The following is an 18301-nucleotide window of genomic DNA, read 5'->3' as shown; positions in this document are numbered from 1 at the left end:
CAGCAATTGCCCTAATCTTACCAAAACATACTCCGGAGATGATTCTCTCAAATTCCCCACCGAGAGAAGTACATCGGAACTACTTTTTCACCATCAAGTTTGGCCCAAGTTTGTACTGCGCATGACATTTACCCGTCCCTAACCTACAAATTATGCGCATGACGCTATCGCAGGGTCATTTGAAAGTCAATGAGCGCATCGTATCTTCCACCTGCAACAGTTTTCCATGAAAAGGTATGTTCTCAAGCCTGCTTCAAACTATTCGCTTTAGCCAATTGTCGCATGTAACGTTATATTTCCTTATCGTACGATCGCTGGATTCAAACCCAAATGATGATTAATTGTTTGATGATTGGTGTAAATGTGTTAGTGCCAGCTCGTCATTCAAGAAAAGATAAAAAGACAAAAATGTAGGTCGTTACAGTTGTAATTCATAGGAAGCCATCACTCCTAAAACACATTTTTACTTCATATCTTGGTTCGATATCTTGGGTTAGATTCCACTCTTTTTGACAAATGTATAGATCTGTGAATAGAGCTTAGAAGATTCTACCATACGAATTTCAACACAGCGGGGCAAAAATAACAAGCAGGAATTTGAACTTTTGAACTTCTTTGTCACGTAGGAAGATCACCTGATCTCTCACTACATTCAGTTGATTAACTTGTTCGGTCGCATTAGATCTGCTTAATGCGCTGTGTGGTTATCTGGTTATGTCATTCATGTATAATCTGTGAAAAGTAACGAAAATTTTGAATCTTTGTTTATTCCTGAAAGCTCAAATCGGCCTGCAGACCGCTTTTCATTAAGGTCATGATGGAAGAGGCAAGGGTCAGACAAACTATATGCAGTTCACTTTATCTAAATTCCTAATGAGCCTTAATAGTGAGAGCTGCTACATGATTCTAATCCGTTCATTTCGGTCGTTTCCGTTACTTTAAGAGTGTCTTAAAGGAAGATTGGGCTATGTGTATGTCTGGTGGTAGACTGTTCCAAATGATATGTCTCATGTATAGGGGCACGTTACCACACTTCATTAGCACTATCGCCTTGAAGTGTTCCTTCAAGATTTATCACATGTATCATTCAAGAAAATACGGAAAGGTAATGCATTTCGCCACAGTTGCATTTCACAAGAAACTATTCGCCCCTCAAAATTGTACTCATTGTAAACCATATGTCAGTTCACTATGCCCGGGAAAAACTCTCATCTTTCCGACCCAAAAGTGCGATGAACTCTAGATTACCCTACTGGTACTGTTGTTCCCAGGCAACAAGGCATTTACGTGCCAGAAGTTCCTGACTGTGCATAATATATCCTGGGGCGATGGGCAGCAAAGAGATAGGTTCAGGTTGACAAATAAGATCGGCATGCATACTAGCGCGGTGCTACTGATTTAAAAACAGTAAACAACACTAGATACCCTCTAATGCAACGGTTTAGCTGCACCTGGCTCACCTGGAATTGTTTTCGTCTGGACATTCGATAAAATGCTGACTCTGAAGGTGTGTCTGTTCTAAAGATGATCAGATGACTATAAATCCACTGGTCAAATATACGGACCCAGAGTGACGAAGCGAATATTTCAGAATGTATAGTCAGTATGTTAACAGTGCAGGTCATATAATTTTCAAAGCGTTTTTATGTTTTCAAAACTGTAATGCATTGGAACTGTTTCTAGTGGCATAAACTTGCAAGGCACACCTGTCTCCTGAGCAGTGGCACACACCCAGGACCTTCCAAAGACTTTGTATCCAATGAAATCCCAACAAATGTTGTCACGCGATTGGGAGTTATCTGGAATCTATTCATTACATTTGTTCCTCTGATCGCATATAAGAATCTGTATCTGTATCTATATAGCCGGTATAACCGCCCTTCGGCGTAACACACCAGCTAGACTATGACTTTCCCGAATTTTATATGTCACAATTCATAAACGGCCGGCACATACTGCCTTTAAAGACTAGGCCACCTCATCAATCAAATCCCTACAACAGAAACCTTGCCAACGACCAAATCCCTACTATACTAAGGTCTGATGTAAGTCTGGACACCATATCGACAATTTTGACAAAGGCTGTCAGTTTCTAAACAAGATCTTTGCTGTTGCTCGCTTTGAATTAGGAGGCGTTGCGTCTTGATTTATAGACCTGTTTTTCTCTAAAAGGAGAAGTGAAGGTCTTGAGTCAGGCATGCTGTCTTTGTTTCAGAATTTTGAATCTATGAGCAACGTAAGCAGTATTCAAAGAACAGCATTTTAGAGAAGAGAAATTCAAGATGGTTGGTATAGCAAGACTTCTGCTCATGGTGGTCATCTTAACGTACGTCGTTGTGGTGTGGACCCAGTCGAGGGGAATAGGTAAGTGTCGACAGTTCTGGAGAGTACTAGACTAAGTGTACTTATGTTTTTGGACGCTGAACCTGCACGTGTAGACTCACCATACTCCGATGGAGTGGCTGTACATTACTTAATTTATAGTCGGATCCATTGTGCGATAGGAATGTGGGAAGCTTCCCGACTTGTCTTATTCAATTAGTACAATTGTGAACGTAATCCGTGTGTTCTGAATAACAATTGCATTACTCTTCTGATTCAAGAGTAAATGTGCAGAATCGGAAAGAAAACATGGCTGTCGTAATGTATTGTATAGATAAGCCAACTATAATTGTCAATTGGTATTTTCACTACTACAAATGTACCAATGCCAATGGTGCCTTGTCGCTAAATGGTGAAAAGGGAGTGGGGGGACATGGAAGGTACAAAGTATATCTTAAGCTTATGGTGATGTCTACAGAGTACCCGATGATTGTTTGTCACAGAAAGCTTTAAGTTAAAAGACATATCTGTGTCCTACAGAATGGAGAGGACGCCCGAATGACCCGTCCATCTATGAACACCCACAAGACCCGACGGTATACGATAAGGAAAAGGCCAAGTCAGAAGGCATCAACTACGCTAACCTGACCTGTAAAGCCAAGGCCAGGCCCTGGGTCAACTACGCCTGGTTAAAAGACGGGAAGGAGATACAGATATCCGACAAGTACACGATAGCAGGCGGGTATCTGGTCATATACAACCCCACATATCCGGACGATGAAGGGTTGTACCAGTGCATCGCCTACAACCCGAGGGGAGCGGACGTCAGTACGCCAGCATGGTTCTTGATGACGCGTGAGTTCTCAGTGTACTTTATATAACCGGAAGGCAAATTTGTACATCATATAGGAGTGTAAGAATGTCTTCATCATATTGAACATATACCAACATCACACTGCAAGGTACCGTCATCTATACACAGCTTTTAGGAAAGAATCAGAAAGAGGGTCAATACGATTATTTGAATGCAACTACCCCCTCCCCCTGCTCTTGTTATATATATATATATATATAACGTTAGGGGTCGTCACATTTTTGCATGTCTCAGCCTGTATGACTACATTCTATAATATAGTGTACCCTACGGTATTGCTTTTCTATTTGCTCTTAAACAGCATTTTGTTTTGGGATTATGCTATATATGTGCTGCATATAACAGTACCCTGGTGTTAATTAAGGGTTAATGACCCGCCCCGAGGTGTATATGGTGTCATAACGCCTGGTCCTTTGCTATAACCACCGAATAAAACCACCGAGTGAGCGAAGCTGACGAGGTGGTTTTATGAGGTGGTTATAGCAAAGGACCAGGCGTTATGACACCATATATACCGAGGAACAGGCGGGTCATTAACCCTATTATCATATAGCCTACCCACACTGACCCATTTAAGAGTAGAGTAGAGTAGAGTAGAGTTTCCGGTTGGGTAGGAGTGACAAATTCCTTTATAAAACATACATCTTTTATTCAGTACATAAATTTGAATAGTGAATTTGAACAACATAAAACTTGTACGTGAATTGTATTTCTGTTCCAAGGCTTGAAATAAGAACAAAGTCGATTTATTATGTTACAAACTGATGCGCCCATTCTCCAGTTTGTCGAGTTCGTTCGTATCAGGCGCTAAATCTCTGCCGGCTTTCCTAAGGCATTCCGGGATCCCTGTGCTTCACAGCTCTTGAGAATCTCGTTCACTACGAACTCAGACACGTCTTCTCCGAAGAAAGGTAGCATTTTGGTCCTCCAGTGCCATGACCGCTACTCAATGGCGGACCGTGGTGTTATTGTCGTCTGAACTTGAATGGGCGGGGGTGCAAATAATTTTTTTTCCATTTGCAGTTTAAATTGGACATGACTTGAAATAGATTTTATTGTCTTAAATATTATAGGTAATTCAATGTTGTTTTAAGACGGCAAATGTTTTCTTTGAACAAAGAAACACGCACTACCGATGTTAATAGAGGGAGCCATCCCCCCTGCCATGCCTGTACTTATTCCCCTATCTTGGCAGATGGACGATTCCTGGATATCTCATTCTGATTGGCCAGCGTCCTGTTTGTCTGTCCTTCTGATTGGTTTAAACTTTCAAAAGTCATTAATGCACACGTGCAATAATCAAAAATTAAATGCACGGCTGTTACGGCGTCATAACCAGCATGAAATGGGGCCTTCTGATTGGCCCACGTCCCCTGGCTATATGATAATAAGTGTTGTCGTGCCTTTTTTGTCAGACGTTGGAGAGTTTGACAAATCGCCCCGCTCTCAGGTGACAGTAACTGAAGGAAGAGGGTTCAAAGTGGAATGTGGAGCTCCTGACGGCTTTCCTGGTGAGCAATTAAATTTGTACTGGTGCATTTTACTCGATCGTGTGTTCGTTCAGAAGACCCTTATAGTGCCTCGTAGCACATAGGGCAGTATCCTTACTTCGTCAGTATTACTGTTTCGGTATATTTACTATTCATTCTCCTTTAACGAGCTCGAGGCACCTCCTCAAACACGGGGTCACTTTATATCCCTTCCGACTGAATGGGTAAAGCCCCAACCGACATGCCCTGACCAAGGGTTAAATCGGGCCCTCCTAGTTACCGATTGATTTCATTTAAACCAGAAGCTCAACTGTGAGCCTGCTACCAGTTGAGCTGCAGGGACACGAATAAACCACACTTCATTGTGTAGTGTCATGATGATGATGATGTGACAATCCCAATTTTGTAACAACGTATATTTTTTTTCCTTTGATAGCCCTTTACTACGGCTGGTACAAGGGCCATGTCGCCAACCGGATCATTCCGAACGAACGGAGATACATCTCCCATAAAAACGGAGACCTGTATTTTAAATATGCCGTAGTCAATGACGCCGGAAACTACAGGTTTGAACCTTGTATTGTTAACAATTGAATTTTGCCTCCTAGATTAATACAACAATAAATAGCTATATATACATTCTTTATCGTCTGAAATCTAAAGACTTCATATTAACGGGTAGAAACAACATAGGTTAAATAGAAGATCACATTCACATAGTAAACCAATATGGTCTTGCTGTCAGTTGAGACTCATGTGTGTATGCTTTGTTTGAACCTTTGTTGCTGTGTCATTTTAGGTGCTTCGTCCAAAATCAGCAGGAAACAGACTTTGCCGGGGATTTGCAGAACAGATCCAGCCCTATCATCACCGTGATCGTAAATCGTGATCTCAACCCACGTAAGACTTAAATTCATGAATTTCACCGTCAGCAGCTGCTTTCTCCTCTATAATGTAAAATGTTACAAGTGCCCGTTTGATTACTGAAATTCAAAGGCGACTAACAATTGTCAATTACGTATAGTTAATATGGTTGTGTTCTTGTTATGATCGACATATTGTACCTGAGCCCCCATCAGAAGTGATGAAATGGAACCAAATGTTACCCTTTGACACTTAACCTCCAAACATCAATAGGTCACCTTGTCAGTGCCCAATGTGACAACATACCAGCCAGAAGTACAGCAAACTGGCAAAATCAATCTTTTCTCTGTTTCATCAGCCTAAAATACCGTTCTTTTCTCCTTTCTCAAACTAGCTATATCGGACAGAGAACCAGTGATCATGCTTGCTCCGCAGGACACCACCGTCATCGAGGGGTACCTGAGTGCAGAACTGGAGTGTTTCGACGACGCATAGTGAGTACGCAATAACTCTGTTAAATGTATATGCCACGAGGCAGCCCCCAATGCTACTGCTGTAGACTCAACCGTTTGCGTCGTGACTCTTCCTCATGAGACCCGACCCACCTCCCAAGATGTTCATCTATGTCTCCACAATTAACTTTAGTTCTACGTTTAGGCATCATCTATAAATGTGGAAGTGACTTTATCTTTACTTCTCATGAGATATGTGGATTGGAGGAGGGACGCACCCTGACCCTGACCTTGACCCTGACCCTGACCCTATTCCTATCCCTATCCCTATCCCTATCCCTATCCCTAACCCTAACCCCAACCCTATCCCTAACCCTAACCCTATCCCTAACCCTGGCCCTAACCCTAACCCTAGCCCTAACCCTGGCCCTAACCCTAACCCTAGCCCTAACCCTAACCCTAACCCTAACCCCAACCCCAACCCCAACCCCAACCCCAACCCCAACCCTAACCCTAACCCCAACCCTAACCCTAACCCGGCTCTAATGGGGACTACAGTTCCTGACACAGACCCGTCACAGTATTAATACCTATTCTGCCTTGATTTCAGCCCTGAATCTAACATCCAGTGGAAACGACTGGACAGGCCAGCCAGAGAAGGCGGTGTAGAGATAGCATTTCCGTCCAAAGCCCGGTTCAACTATCACTCCCACGCTCTCATCATCCCGTTGATGAGCGCAGCTGACGGTGGAATCTTCCAGTGTACCGCCAGCAACCGCAAGGGATCCGTCTCACACGAGGCCCAAATCGAAGTTAGATGTAAGTACTGCAAGCAACATTAGGTCAACATGTTAGTGAAACCGCATGTTAGGGTTCAAGTTTAAGACTAGATGCGGGTCAAATCATTGACATGTATCAGTAATCATATAAATATACAAGCCACTGTCACTATATATAGTATTCTAACACTTAATGCCAAACCTTGATGAATTAACTCTTTTCCAATGTCACCGAATAGGTACATGTCGTTTGACAATACAGACTGGATATTTGCTGTAATTCATTTAGGCATTCACACCATTCACACATCAAAGAACAATTCATCATCATCGGCATGATCAAATGTATTAAATACATGTAATACCATGTTTAGCGCATCTATTGGCTATCCGTATGCAGCCAACAAACTGAATAGAATTGCATAATTAAGTTGTATACCTTTGTACCCCACAGCTGTACCGAGCCCTAAAGTACCGAGAGCCAGCAAGGCACTCGTCTTCGGAGGCAGTGTGACTATGTCATGTGAAGCAACGGGAAGTGAACCTCTCGTGTACAGTTGGTACTTTAAAAGAGACAAGATAGTGACGGACAACATCAAATACGTCGTATCCACTGACAAACTTACAGTCAAGAACATGGATCTGGGAGATAGAGGAGGGTAAGCTTGTCTTTGCCTTGGCTAGTCTTAGCTTGACATCGTTGAAAAGCTATAAATTCCTGAACACTTTGCATTGTCGGTAGTAATGAATAAGCATGAATATTGATGATTTGATACGATAACGACGACATTCATGTACTTGCAGTTACCGATGTATCGTCTCAAACCAACAAGGAGCGGGTAGTGCCGAAGTTAAGTTACTAGCTAAAGGTATGTTTATTTATAGGCATTACATTCACTGCACTGACGATTGCATAGCTTTGCTTGTATTTCATCATCGCTATATCTTCGTGAAGATGTCAGGGGCGTTAATATCTGACAATATTAATTTTGATATATGTACTGACACAAGCACTTAAGTGTAAGATAATCACCTTTCTTTCCAACCTACCAACATCATAAAATACTCATATTGCATTTAATCATTTGCTCTTAATGTAGCAAGGTATCATTGTGTGAACCGGGAATGCAGAGAATTTGTCTTTTAGGCGTCCGTATTATTGCAATATTCTACAGGACCGAATATCATAATCCCGATCAGCCAACAGAACGGGATGGAAGGATCCACCATCACCATGACTGTAAGGTTCGCGGGACTTCCGGTTCCTACTATGGAGTGGATCAAACAGGGGGAAGTGATCGCAACTAGGACACCAGAGGGAGTTGTTGAGACTACCAGTCCGAGGTAAGATCGCCCTCTGTACAGTGACGTTATAATTGTTATGAACAGTAACTTTTTGTCGATTTGTCGAGATTCCGATTTCTTTCTAATTGACTTTGATGATAGTTGTTTCAAATAGAAGAATGGTAATGTTAGATATCAAGCAGGTTAGGCAATTTGTATGCTGAAACGTTATGCCAATGTTGATTCGTTTCATGATATTGTTACTGTTATCTGCTATTGTTGTTTGTTATTATTTTAAACAGATATGACGTGACAAGACAGGGATATCTTATCATCAAGAATCTGACTCCAGACGACGCAGGGAGTTACAGCTTCAGAATTCAAAACGTCCTTGACAGCAAGGATACAGCCGGGATACTATACGTTGCAAGTATGTTACAAATTCTCTGTTAAATCTTCAAGATATGGGAAAAACATAGCCTGTTGTGTACATCCATTAACACTTCCAGCACAGTTAGGTTTGTCTATACGTGACAGCAAGATAACACATCACTCTGCCAATAACAGGAGTTTCAAACAAGTTTCATTGTATATTTGTTACTCCAGAATGCTAAATCATACGTTTTTTTTTTTTCATTCAGAACAATCGCGTATCATACGAGGTCCTGGACCAACAGATGTCAACATGGAACAAGGAGGTACTACCATCATCCCGTGTGAAGGACAGATAGACTCCCTGCTGGAAAGTGTCAACACTTGGTTTGTGGACGGAAGAAAGATTGACTTTGTGAAAGAATCCTTCAACTACAAGAGGGTAAGTGATATTTTTTCCAAAACATATATTCCATATATGGATGTGCAGGTCAGTTGCTTCTCATTAATATACTCACTCAAATTAAGGCTTGCTCAAATAAAAAAATTCAATTATTTGTTCAGCAAAATGATGTTCATGGTTCGCTGAACAGGTTCATCAGTCACGTATGAATACAGTTACTACAAATTTCCTCCAACAGTGGCAGTTTTCAAAGTCTTGGTACATGCCTCCAAATTTTCGATGTCTTACAGCACATCTTTTTCACGGAGAGTGACCTAGTCTCGCGAGAAAGCACGAGACTAGGTCAAGCGAGGCTAGGTCACTCTCCGTGAACAAGATGTGCTGTAAGACATCGAAAATTTGGAGGTATGCAGCTTGCCTTTAAAATCTGTCACTGTTGGAGGAAAATGTTTGTGGTTTTATTGAGTCCATTTTGCAGGGGCCTAAAGGAGAACTGATTATCAAGAACGCAAATGTCATGATGCACGATGGAGTGTACACATGCGCACTGGCCACAACTGCTGACGAACAGACTGCAACTGGCAGGGTGCGGATCAAGGGTAAGGCATCTTTGTGTTTTGTTATCAAACACATACGGCAAAATGATAGTGTTCATCCCTCCACAACCTCATCTATACAAGTAGATCTATATGTCTATAATCTGAAACAAAAGAATGTGTCAGGATGTTCACACTTACAACCATAGCCAAAATGTTTGTATCCGAAGGTGTGAGCGAGGCACCAGTTGGAGTGAAGTTTGAGAACGTGGGGTCCAACACCGCTACTCTCCGCTTCACTCAAGCCAACACCAATGGAGACAGCTGTAAGGAGTACGTGGTGGAGGCGCAGACAGAGTTCGATGACATTTTCTTCACTGACAGGCTGTGGACCCAGGTTTGGAGGGGTTCACCTAGTGCCCTCAGAAGTGAGTATGTTTATCAAAGTATCGGGTTTCATGACCGAACGGAAAAGCATTATTTTCCGTGTGCTGTGTACTTACCACATTTCCCGCTTGAGCATGAGTTGATTACATTTAGTCGATTTAATTTATACCTAGGTAGCCGAGGGGGAGCCAAGCTTCTCAACTTGAACAACCTGAAGCCGTACACCGAGTACAGCTTCCGGGTTATGTGTTTGAATACATACGGCATGGGTGAGCCGAGCTGGCCGACTGAGAAAAACAGGACCTTGCCAGGAGGTAGGGATAACCCCGAAATCGATGTACATTTTATTCTGCGTATGATGGGCCTCAGATTAAGCATGTACCTAATTCTTTCATACATTCACTTCTTGATACGTTATATACTGTTTTTGTTATATGGTGAGGTTATTGAAGTCGGTGTTTTAAATCGTTTATTACAGCCCCACCTCGAGCTCCAAGGAAGCTTGGTTACGGCAATGGTATGGCAGGAGATGTGCTGATGAGCTGGGAGGTACGTAGCATTTTATATAATATTGACTTGTCAATGTTGGAAGATTAGGTACATGTAGTACAGTGTTTTAATATGCAAAGACATAATCTTTTTTTTTCCTGTAGCCGCTTGAGGAGTCAGACTGGGGAGATTACACGGTTGGATACCGTGTACGGTACCGCCGACAGGGTACCGGGGACAAGTACCGGGTGGTCTACATCGACAACCCTGAGGCAGCAGCCTACGCGCACACCCAGCCTCCAGCACCCGTCAACGTTCCATACGAGTGTAAGATCGCGGCGTACAATAACTACAGTGTTGGACCAGAGGCCACGTGGATAGCCTACTCATCTTCAGGCCGTGAGTGAATTTGCTGCATCTTTTCATAGAATGAGGCATGCTACTAACTGTGACAGATACAGTGCTTATACGTAATCAAACAGGTCTCAAGAGATGCCTATACTGGTTGTTTGCGTCAAGCTGTCCGATATCCTGACGTCTCTTTCTTCAGAGGTGAGTAGGAACCATAGCCTCAGACATTCAGCTTTTAATGATAATTAGTTGCACGTCATCAATCAAAGGACGTCGCCGATTTAGCCTACATGTACTTAAATATCTACTCTCTGTGAATGTTTTAAATGTATACAACTCTCTCACGGAAAGTACCTCAAGATTCAGTTAAATGTTGTAACTTTCTTCCAGTGCCAGATTATCCAAGGAACTTGGAAATCATAAAACAAACGAACAACAGTGTGACGATGCAATGGGACAAGATCCCGAACTTCAACGGCCCGATCCCGTTCTGGGGTGTCCGGTACTGGCGTGAGGAGGATCGCCCAAGGGCAGCTAGGCGTAATGTGAGTTAAAACAAATGCATGGATATTTTCTAACGTTACTTTGCCTAGTGAACAACACAATGTGAGAACATGAAGAAGAAGAAGATCATGCCTAAAATCAATATGATATATTACATAAAGTAAGAATAACATAGCGAAGCAAACTATGTCTGGGAAATAATATGTACGTTCTAGGATCTAGGATGCCCCGAGTCATTGTGGGTATACCGGTTGCAAAGCGTCCATACTATGATAGCATACAAGGTAAATAATAAGGCAACTACAGACTGACAGTATTTGTTTTTCCTTTATCTAGCAAACAATATTTAAACGTGCGGTCAGCTATTGGTGGGATACCTGGGTAAGTAACAGTTTTGACATGATTCCGAATAGTAAAATCAGTTGTAGTGAATCATATTGACGTTAATGATACCGTTGGATTACCAGACATCAAGCGATATGCTCACAAGAAGCAAAGAGAGGATCGATTAAAAATGCAATGAGTGTGTGCATCTTCCTCCTAGCTTCGATACATCCCAGAGCAAGAGGAGGAGGATGAAACAGGGTTCCAGTACGCCCGTCTCTATGACGACGGTCTGACCAAGCTATCAGGGCCTGCTGGCAAGGAGACTTACATACTTCGTGGACTTCAGCCGAGCACGCTCTACAACTTTCAGGTTCGAGACTACTTATCTATTATGTTGCAATGATCAAGCAATGGGCCATCTACTTACTTAAGCGCGCATACTGTCTTAACAACATGTCATAATTGCTATGCTGGGAGTGGTTGTGGCTACGGTTGCCTTTGATGTTCTTACACAATGAGGATCCTTTTGTCAGGTGCGAGCCAACAGCCATCCATATTTTGGAGAATACAGCAACATCACCCGTGCTATCACATTGAGAACCGGAAACCCATGGCTCCAAGGATGTAAGTTGAAGTTTGTTACATTCGGTGTAAACTAAGTACGATTCACAAGGTATATGATAGGTTATCTGTTTACATCTATTTCAAATCCAGGCGCTGCCCTGTCTGTACATGATAGCTTATATATGTGATGGTAAATTTGTATATAGTCGTTGAGCGTTGATATAACTGAATGACTGATACTTACACTTACTATCATACCGGCTATACAGATACAGATATAGACTAAGACCCGGTATATGTGCTGCATTATTCCTTAACAGTGAGGGGCACCTGGTGGATACCTATGCTGTTCTGGTTACTGGTTACACTGCTGATAGTCCTGCTGCTCACCCTGTGCTGTTGTTGCTGTCTTTGGTGCAACTTGCGGCAGCGGGACAAACCCGTAAGTCTATATGAACCCCTTCTACAAGCATTAAGCAGTGATGATAAGAATCAGGAATTCTCCTCAGAGGCAAAATTTACAATAACTTGTGTTTCAATTAAGGACTGGCATTTGGACACATCAATGGTAACTACGTAAATAGGACATGTCCTAAGTTTGGTGCAAGTATGTATGTCTTCTTCTTTTAGCTTAAACGTTTGTGGAATATGTGTTACCTATATGGTTTTAGAAGCAACTGAATTTACTGATCAGTTTGTTAATTTTTACTTATGTTGACTTACAGAAAAATGAGCTATTCCTCCTCTCCAAGAGAAACTGGAAAGCCAGGAATTATGAAGTAGATGGTGAGTTTAGTTAACAATGACATTTGTGTGTGGCACCCTTGTTTGTAACTTATTATGCGTTTGAGATTTTCTTGTATATCTGTTTTTCACATACTTATCATACAATTCTTTTCTGAAAGTTACACATCCAGGTAAACAGTATTCAAATAAAATTCAATCTCTACAGCTGGGTAGAAAAAACGGAGAATCACTTCCAGGCGTTTCGAGTACTTGTATTGGTATTGATGTACTTTTATTTTTTTACTTTTACTTTTATTCTATTTTTATTGATGATGTATTCAATATTTCTGCCAGTTCATTCTAGTGACGCTGAAGATTAGTGGTGAATGTCACTGGAACAGTCGAAAGTGATTCTCCGCTTTTATCCATCCAGTTGTAGAGACTGCATTTTATTTGGATATTTATCTTGTATTGGTTTAGATATGTCAGGCTCACTTTAACTTCATAAACTTTAAGGCAGTTTTTCTTTTTAGTCATGACAGACTACCACAAGGGGCTCCTTAAGCAGTTCCGGGACACCATCATCCGATACGTCAGTCCCAACCCTGTTACGGATCATCTCGTCACAAGTGATGTGGGTACAACAAGATTGCATTCCTGGAAATAGCTAAAAGTAGAATTGGTCACGTCTTTGGTGTAATGATTAACAGGTTCATTTGTCAACTATATAGCAACACTTTCTCTGAGGACATTTGTCTTCATTCATGATTACGGGTAGATCTAGACTACTAGTAGCTTTCTGTACAGTGTGGGTGAAAATTAATGCCTTAATACCTTTATTCTGTACTAATCAAGATTTAAAAAAATGTCAATCTAGGCCCTACCCCAGACCATAGCAGGTCAGATCGAACAGATTGAAGATCCTGATCTGGCCAATGAGAGGCTCCTGGACATCCTGCCCTACCGCCCTGATTTCGCCTTTGACCGTTTCTGTGATGGATTCCGGCCTGAACACCCTTGGCTGTCTGATCTACTGGAGGAGGCGGGTATGTTTGTAAGAATAGCGTAAGATACTATTTAAAAACGCACTGTTGTTTTTGGTATCTTCCCATTGTAGAACAAGACACTAATAAACGACCCTGATTTACATGCAAAACACTGTTAGTTAATGACATATTATAATTACACGAATATTCGGTAACTTATGTATTCCTAATTCCATTTATGACAACAGAAGAAGAAATGACAGACGAGCACAGGTCTATCCTCCAGACCCACCAGGAAGCCCTGGCTGCAACTGTCGACCCTCATCCCGTCATCAGCCACATGAAGGAGAATAAGGTGGAATTTTTATTCATTATTGCTCCTAATTAGTGCACAATGGTGCCTTACAAATGGTACCATGTCACATCTTCACTTCTATCATTAAAAGAGCTGTAGTCACTGATTGGTTCTTGATGATAAGCTGAGGATTTGTTGTTCGCAGTACTTCAACCCAATGGAAGAAGAAGATCTCATGACCCTTTCGAGCAAGGAAGAGACGAACAACACTGTGATTGAAATGTTGAAAGACCGTCCGGACCCTGCCTTCTACCACTACCTAATGTGCCTGGAAAAGCAGGATCCAGACCTAGCTGCCAAGATTGGAGGTAAGAACATTTCACTATGACACAACACCCTTTACATTGAATAACTTCCATCTAGTCTATGTGTTTAAATCCAAGACAGCAGATATGATTATTGGGAACAATTCATGGAGGTCTATTGCAGCACATTTGCCATGCATAATTCCTGACTTATCAGCCACACCCAACCCTTCTCTCCTCAGGACCAGACTGTCAGGTGGACATCAAGAAGCTTCAGCTCGACATTGAGAACAGGGCCCTCATGGACAAGGCAATGCGGATGGAGGCCCGCATGCCACCGTCTCTCATGGTCGCTGATGGGAAATACGACGACGACGATGATAAGAGTGGTAAGCACGCTGGAAAAGGTACGATGTTGTACTTATTATATGCCTGTTGGTGGCATGTACTACCTGTAACAACTTTCAAAGTTTCTCGTCTGTTGTTCTCTGCTATGTAGCGTTATGTGTTATGGTGTCAAAGGTGCCAAAGATCATCAAATAGCAATGAATGTGCAAGAATACACTTTCAGTTATAACAGAATCACAAAGAATCTCGTAAAATACATTTCCTATGTTTCATTAAAGTGATTGTTACCTCTGCGAAAATGGAGGTATTCTTATCGGTGTGCCATCAATAATTTGTATCCATTGTAATGCCATTTGATAGGTGGGTAGGCTTTGGGAAGTCAAGGGTCAAGACTAAACATCAGCCGCCTGGTGGCTTTTCGTGGTACTGCAGTAGAAACTTTTTATATCTTTTGTCGTGGACAGACCATGATCTTGTTTTCTTGGTGGCAAATGGCATTTGATGCCAGATAAAACTGGTGCAGGCCGAGACCACCTGGCAGCTTGTTGATACTAAAACTGCTTGTAATCTGAACCTTCAGATGCGGAATCCTGGCACATTGACATGCCGATGTTAAGCAGCCTTGATGACTTCAAGATGTCGAAAACGGTGGCGGTGGAGCCAGTGGGGGACAAGAAGATGTCGAACATGGTCGCTGTTGAGCCAGGGGAGCTGAAGATGTCTAACATGGATTCTGTGGACACCCCAACTATTTCATCTATTCTGGACGGTATGTCCAGCACAAATCACAAAATACATGCATGCTTTCTATCAATGCAAAATGAATATTACATATTACAATATCACACATGATTTACATTATCGCATTACAGTGTCGCTGCTAATACTTATGTGTTGTCTACGAAGTATGTAATCTACTGCAAACTGACGAACAAGCTGACAGTGTCTTTTCATCTCCAGGTGTGCTTCCACCACCAGATACCCAAGCGGCTCATCCGTTTGAGTCCCAGTCCGGAAGCACCATTGAAGTAGAAAATGCCAATCCGATCATCATTGAGATTGTTGGAGACGGTAAGAAGTCGGGTTCTTTTTTCGTGTCCTTCTTACTGTCTGTGGAATGACCCAGGTTCAGAAATACAGCATTGAAGAAATAGTAAACTAAGCATAGAAATAAGTGAACAGTAAAAAAACACAACACATACTTTTGTACACTAACTTGTTAACGAAACTCATTGAGTGAGTTCCGACATAAACGGGTTTTACGCGAAGGAAGGGGTTCGTACGTGATAAAACCATTGGTTCAAGAAGAGCGTCCGTGTTTTTTATTTGCGTGGAATAGTAACTTATATGCCCTTCTGTTTCCCTCCAGCCAAGAGTGTGCGCTGGCTGCGTGAAGGCATTCCACTCCCAAACGACGAGTTCTACCAGCAGACCACCGAGGGCGAAGACTTACACTCCCTCTTCATCGCCAAAGTGACCGAGCAGAACCAGGGGTGTTACACTTGTGAAGGTACCACGGAGCACGGTGTGGTCCACTGTGACATCTTCATCAAGGTCCGGGAACCACGGACCGAAATGGCATCACTAGTATAGAAAATGCCCCTACTATACGCTGTCTGGATATTTCGTTCAGGATTGTGTGCATCTCATGCAGATATAAAACAGCATAATCGTATAACTCATAAGGTACAGAATATGACAGTTTGAGATTTCCATTAAGGAAACTTGTAGCTTTGTGAGACGTACCTTTGTCGTGCCTAGCTTCGTTTAGATTGCTTTATACATGTAACGTTATATCCGGATAAAGAAATAACACATGTACAGTATGCAGCACAGCGTGTACAGTATTACCTACTTACCAGGCCGAATATTTGATAAAATCTAACCTACTGTGATGCTCACTGACATGATAGAACACAAAACCTTACCTACCCGAGTACTTTTCAGTGTAATGTGAACAGAACGACAAGATGCGCCTGGCATCTTGAGTTGCGGGCCAGCTTTATTGGGTTTTGACATTTATACCTAGCATATATATCATTCTGTTTTATGTACACGTTAATACATGGGAATGAACGAACGAACGAACGAACGAATACTTTAAACCTCAAGCGTTATCAGGTGCATAACGATGGTTACATGTTTCATCGGAATGTTGTTGAAATAGGGTGTTATTTACATGGTGTGATTGTATAAAATGATCTTAGTTTGTTTCACAAATATGAATGTTAACATTTACCTCTACTTACAATTTGTGTTCAACTATATTGAATAGGTTATGTTTTCAAGTATGTCGATGAATTACTAAATCCTGTGCTTGTTCCAATAGTTTTCAATTGATTTCAGAATGTAATAAGCTTGATATGATTAATGAGGAAATGCACGTGAATATCTTAAAACGAGATAATCAATTAGGTTAACAGCAATATTAATATTAGTGGATATTTGAGAGGGAAGGAAAAACACACTATGAGGAGAGGTATTGATTTGGCGTAGATATAGTTTGTTCTTGTTATCTCATAAGAGTTGTTAATTGGAGTTTCTGAACTTCTGTATATTCGGGCGAGAATTACATCATAAAGAATACACCAGAATTTCATGTTGCTGTCGTGTTCTTCTTCCACAATAAGGGACGTTTAGGGCTAACATTTGGCGTTGGCGTGGCGTAACTGGTAGAGCGTTCGGCTCGGAATCGAAAGGTTCCGAGTTCGATTCCCACCTTGCCCCGACGTTGTGCTCTTGGGAAAGGCACTTTACACGACTTTCCCTTACGGTGGAGTGACGCCCACCGAGCCTCTTCGGCTAATCTGTCTAACTTTGTGCCAAAAACACACTACGGATTTGGTGCGTCGATGTGCCAACATCTGCACATTGACTTCCACCAAGAGCCGTTAAATTTTTTTTAAGGCATATGACGATCATGATCCAGTCTACAAATAGTCTATATGTACGTGTATGTTACCGTAAGCACCGTAAGATGGTTCTAATTGTGCAGTTTAAGCAAATCTGTCAATGATACACAGGAAGGCAGTTGGATGATTGTCGACATTAATTGGTGCATTAGTAAGCTCTTTTCGCCAATTTATATTCCTGACAGCTTTTGATAAACCAACTCTAACCAACCATACAGCTAGCTAAATTTATGCAATTACCGAGAATCGAGAGGAAGTCGAATGCCCTGGAATAGATTAGACGCATATCTGCATTATATAGATGTGTATGATTGTTTCCATTGTTACATATATATGATTCTTACCATGTGACCTGTACTTAGCCCAGTGGGGCAAAAATGTGCAATAAAGGTCTTCATTCATTCAATAAAGTAGCAGAGTGCTAGGCTTTCAAGACATAATGGTGAATTTGTGACAAAACTGTCAGAATACAGACATCGCCACAAACTTAATACGCAAAACGATTCAAAGAAATGTGGATTTCATTAATTCAAAATCTATTTCACTGAAGCTGCTGTATGCTGGCGGCGTACGTTGGCAGCCAAGCGAATTGACAGAGCGCTCAACGAATTCCATAGATAAAAAAAACTCACCCTTTTTACGCTATGTGTGTATTGTCTTTTTGGCCATACTTGTATCGTATACCTAAAGGTGCGCTCCCACTGCACTTGTGTCAATCTCGCGTCATTGCG

At 41.8% G+C, this 18301-nt stretch overlaps 1 protein-coding gene across 1 annotated transcript; it reads left to right on the top strand.

Annotated features, from left to right (window-relative positions):
- The first annotated feature begins 119 nt into the window (after positions 1-119).
- On the top strand, positions 120-17257 carry LOC118423599 (contactin-2-like). The gene is made up of 32 exons (XM_035831826.1): positions 120-234; positions 2216-2364; positions 2863-3177; positions 4612-4707; positions 5123-5252; positions 5486-5586; positions 5945-6044; positions 6613-6821; positions 7236-7440; positions 7586-7650; positions 7957-8125; positions 8368-8495; positions 8707-8879; positions 9319-9439; positions 9607-9804; positions 9937-10077; positions 10242-10312; positions 10417-10651; positions 10994-11148; positions 11444-11488; positions 11652-11804; positions 11968-12058; positions 12319-12440; positions 12724-12784; positions 13258-13358; positions 13602-13770; positions 13959-14065; positions 14211-14373; positions 14553-14717; positions 15239-15427; positions 15619-15729; positions 16028-17257. Exons 2-32 carry the CDS (start codon positions 2283-2285, stop codon positions 16249-16251), a joined length of 4395 nt encoding a protein of 1464 aa, XP_035687719.1. The 5' UTR covers positions 120-234; positions 2216-2282; the 3' UTR covers positions 16252-17257.
- The last annotated feature ends 1044 nt before the right edge of the window (positions 17258-18301 follow it).

Source organism: Branchiostoma floridae, chromosome 9 (assembly GCF_000003815.2).
Source record: "Branchiostoma floridae strain S238N-H82 chromosome 9, Bfl_VNyyK, whole genome shotgun sequence".
NCBI classification, from domain to species: domain Eukaryota; kingdom Metazoa; phylum Chordata; class Leptocardii; order Amphioxiformes; family Branchiostomatidae; genus Branchiostoma; species Branchiostoma floridae.
This window is presented reverse-complemented; position numbering and strand designations above follow the sequence as displayed.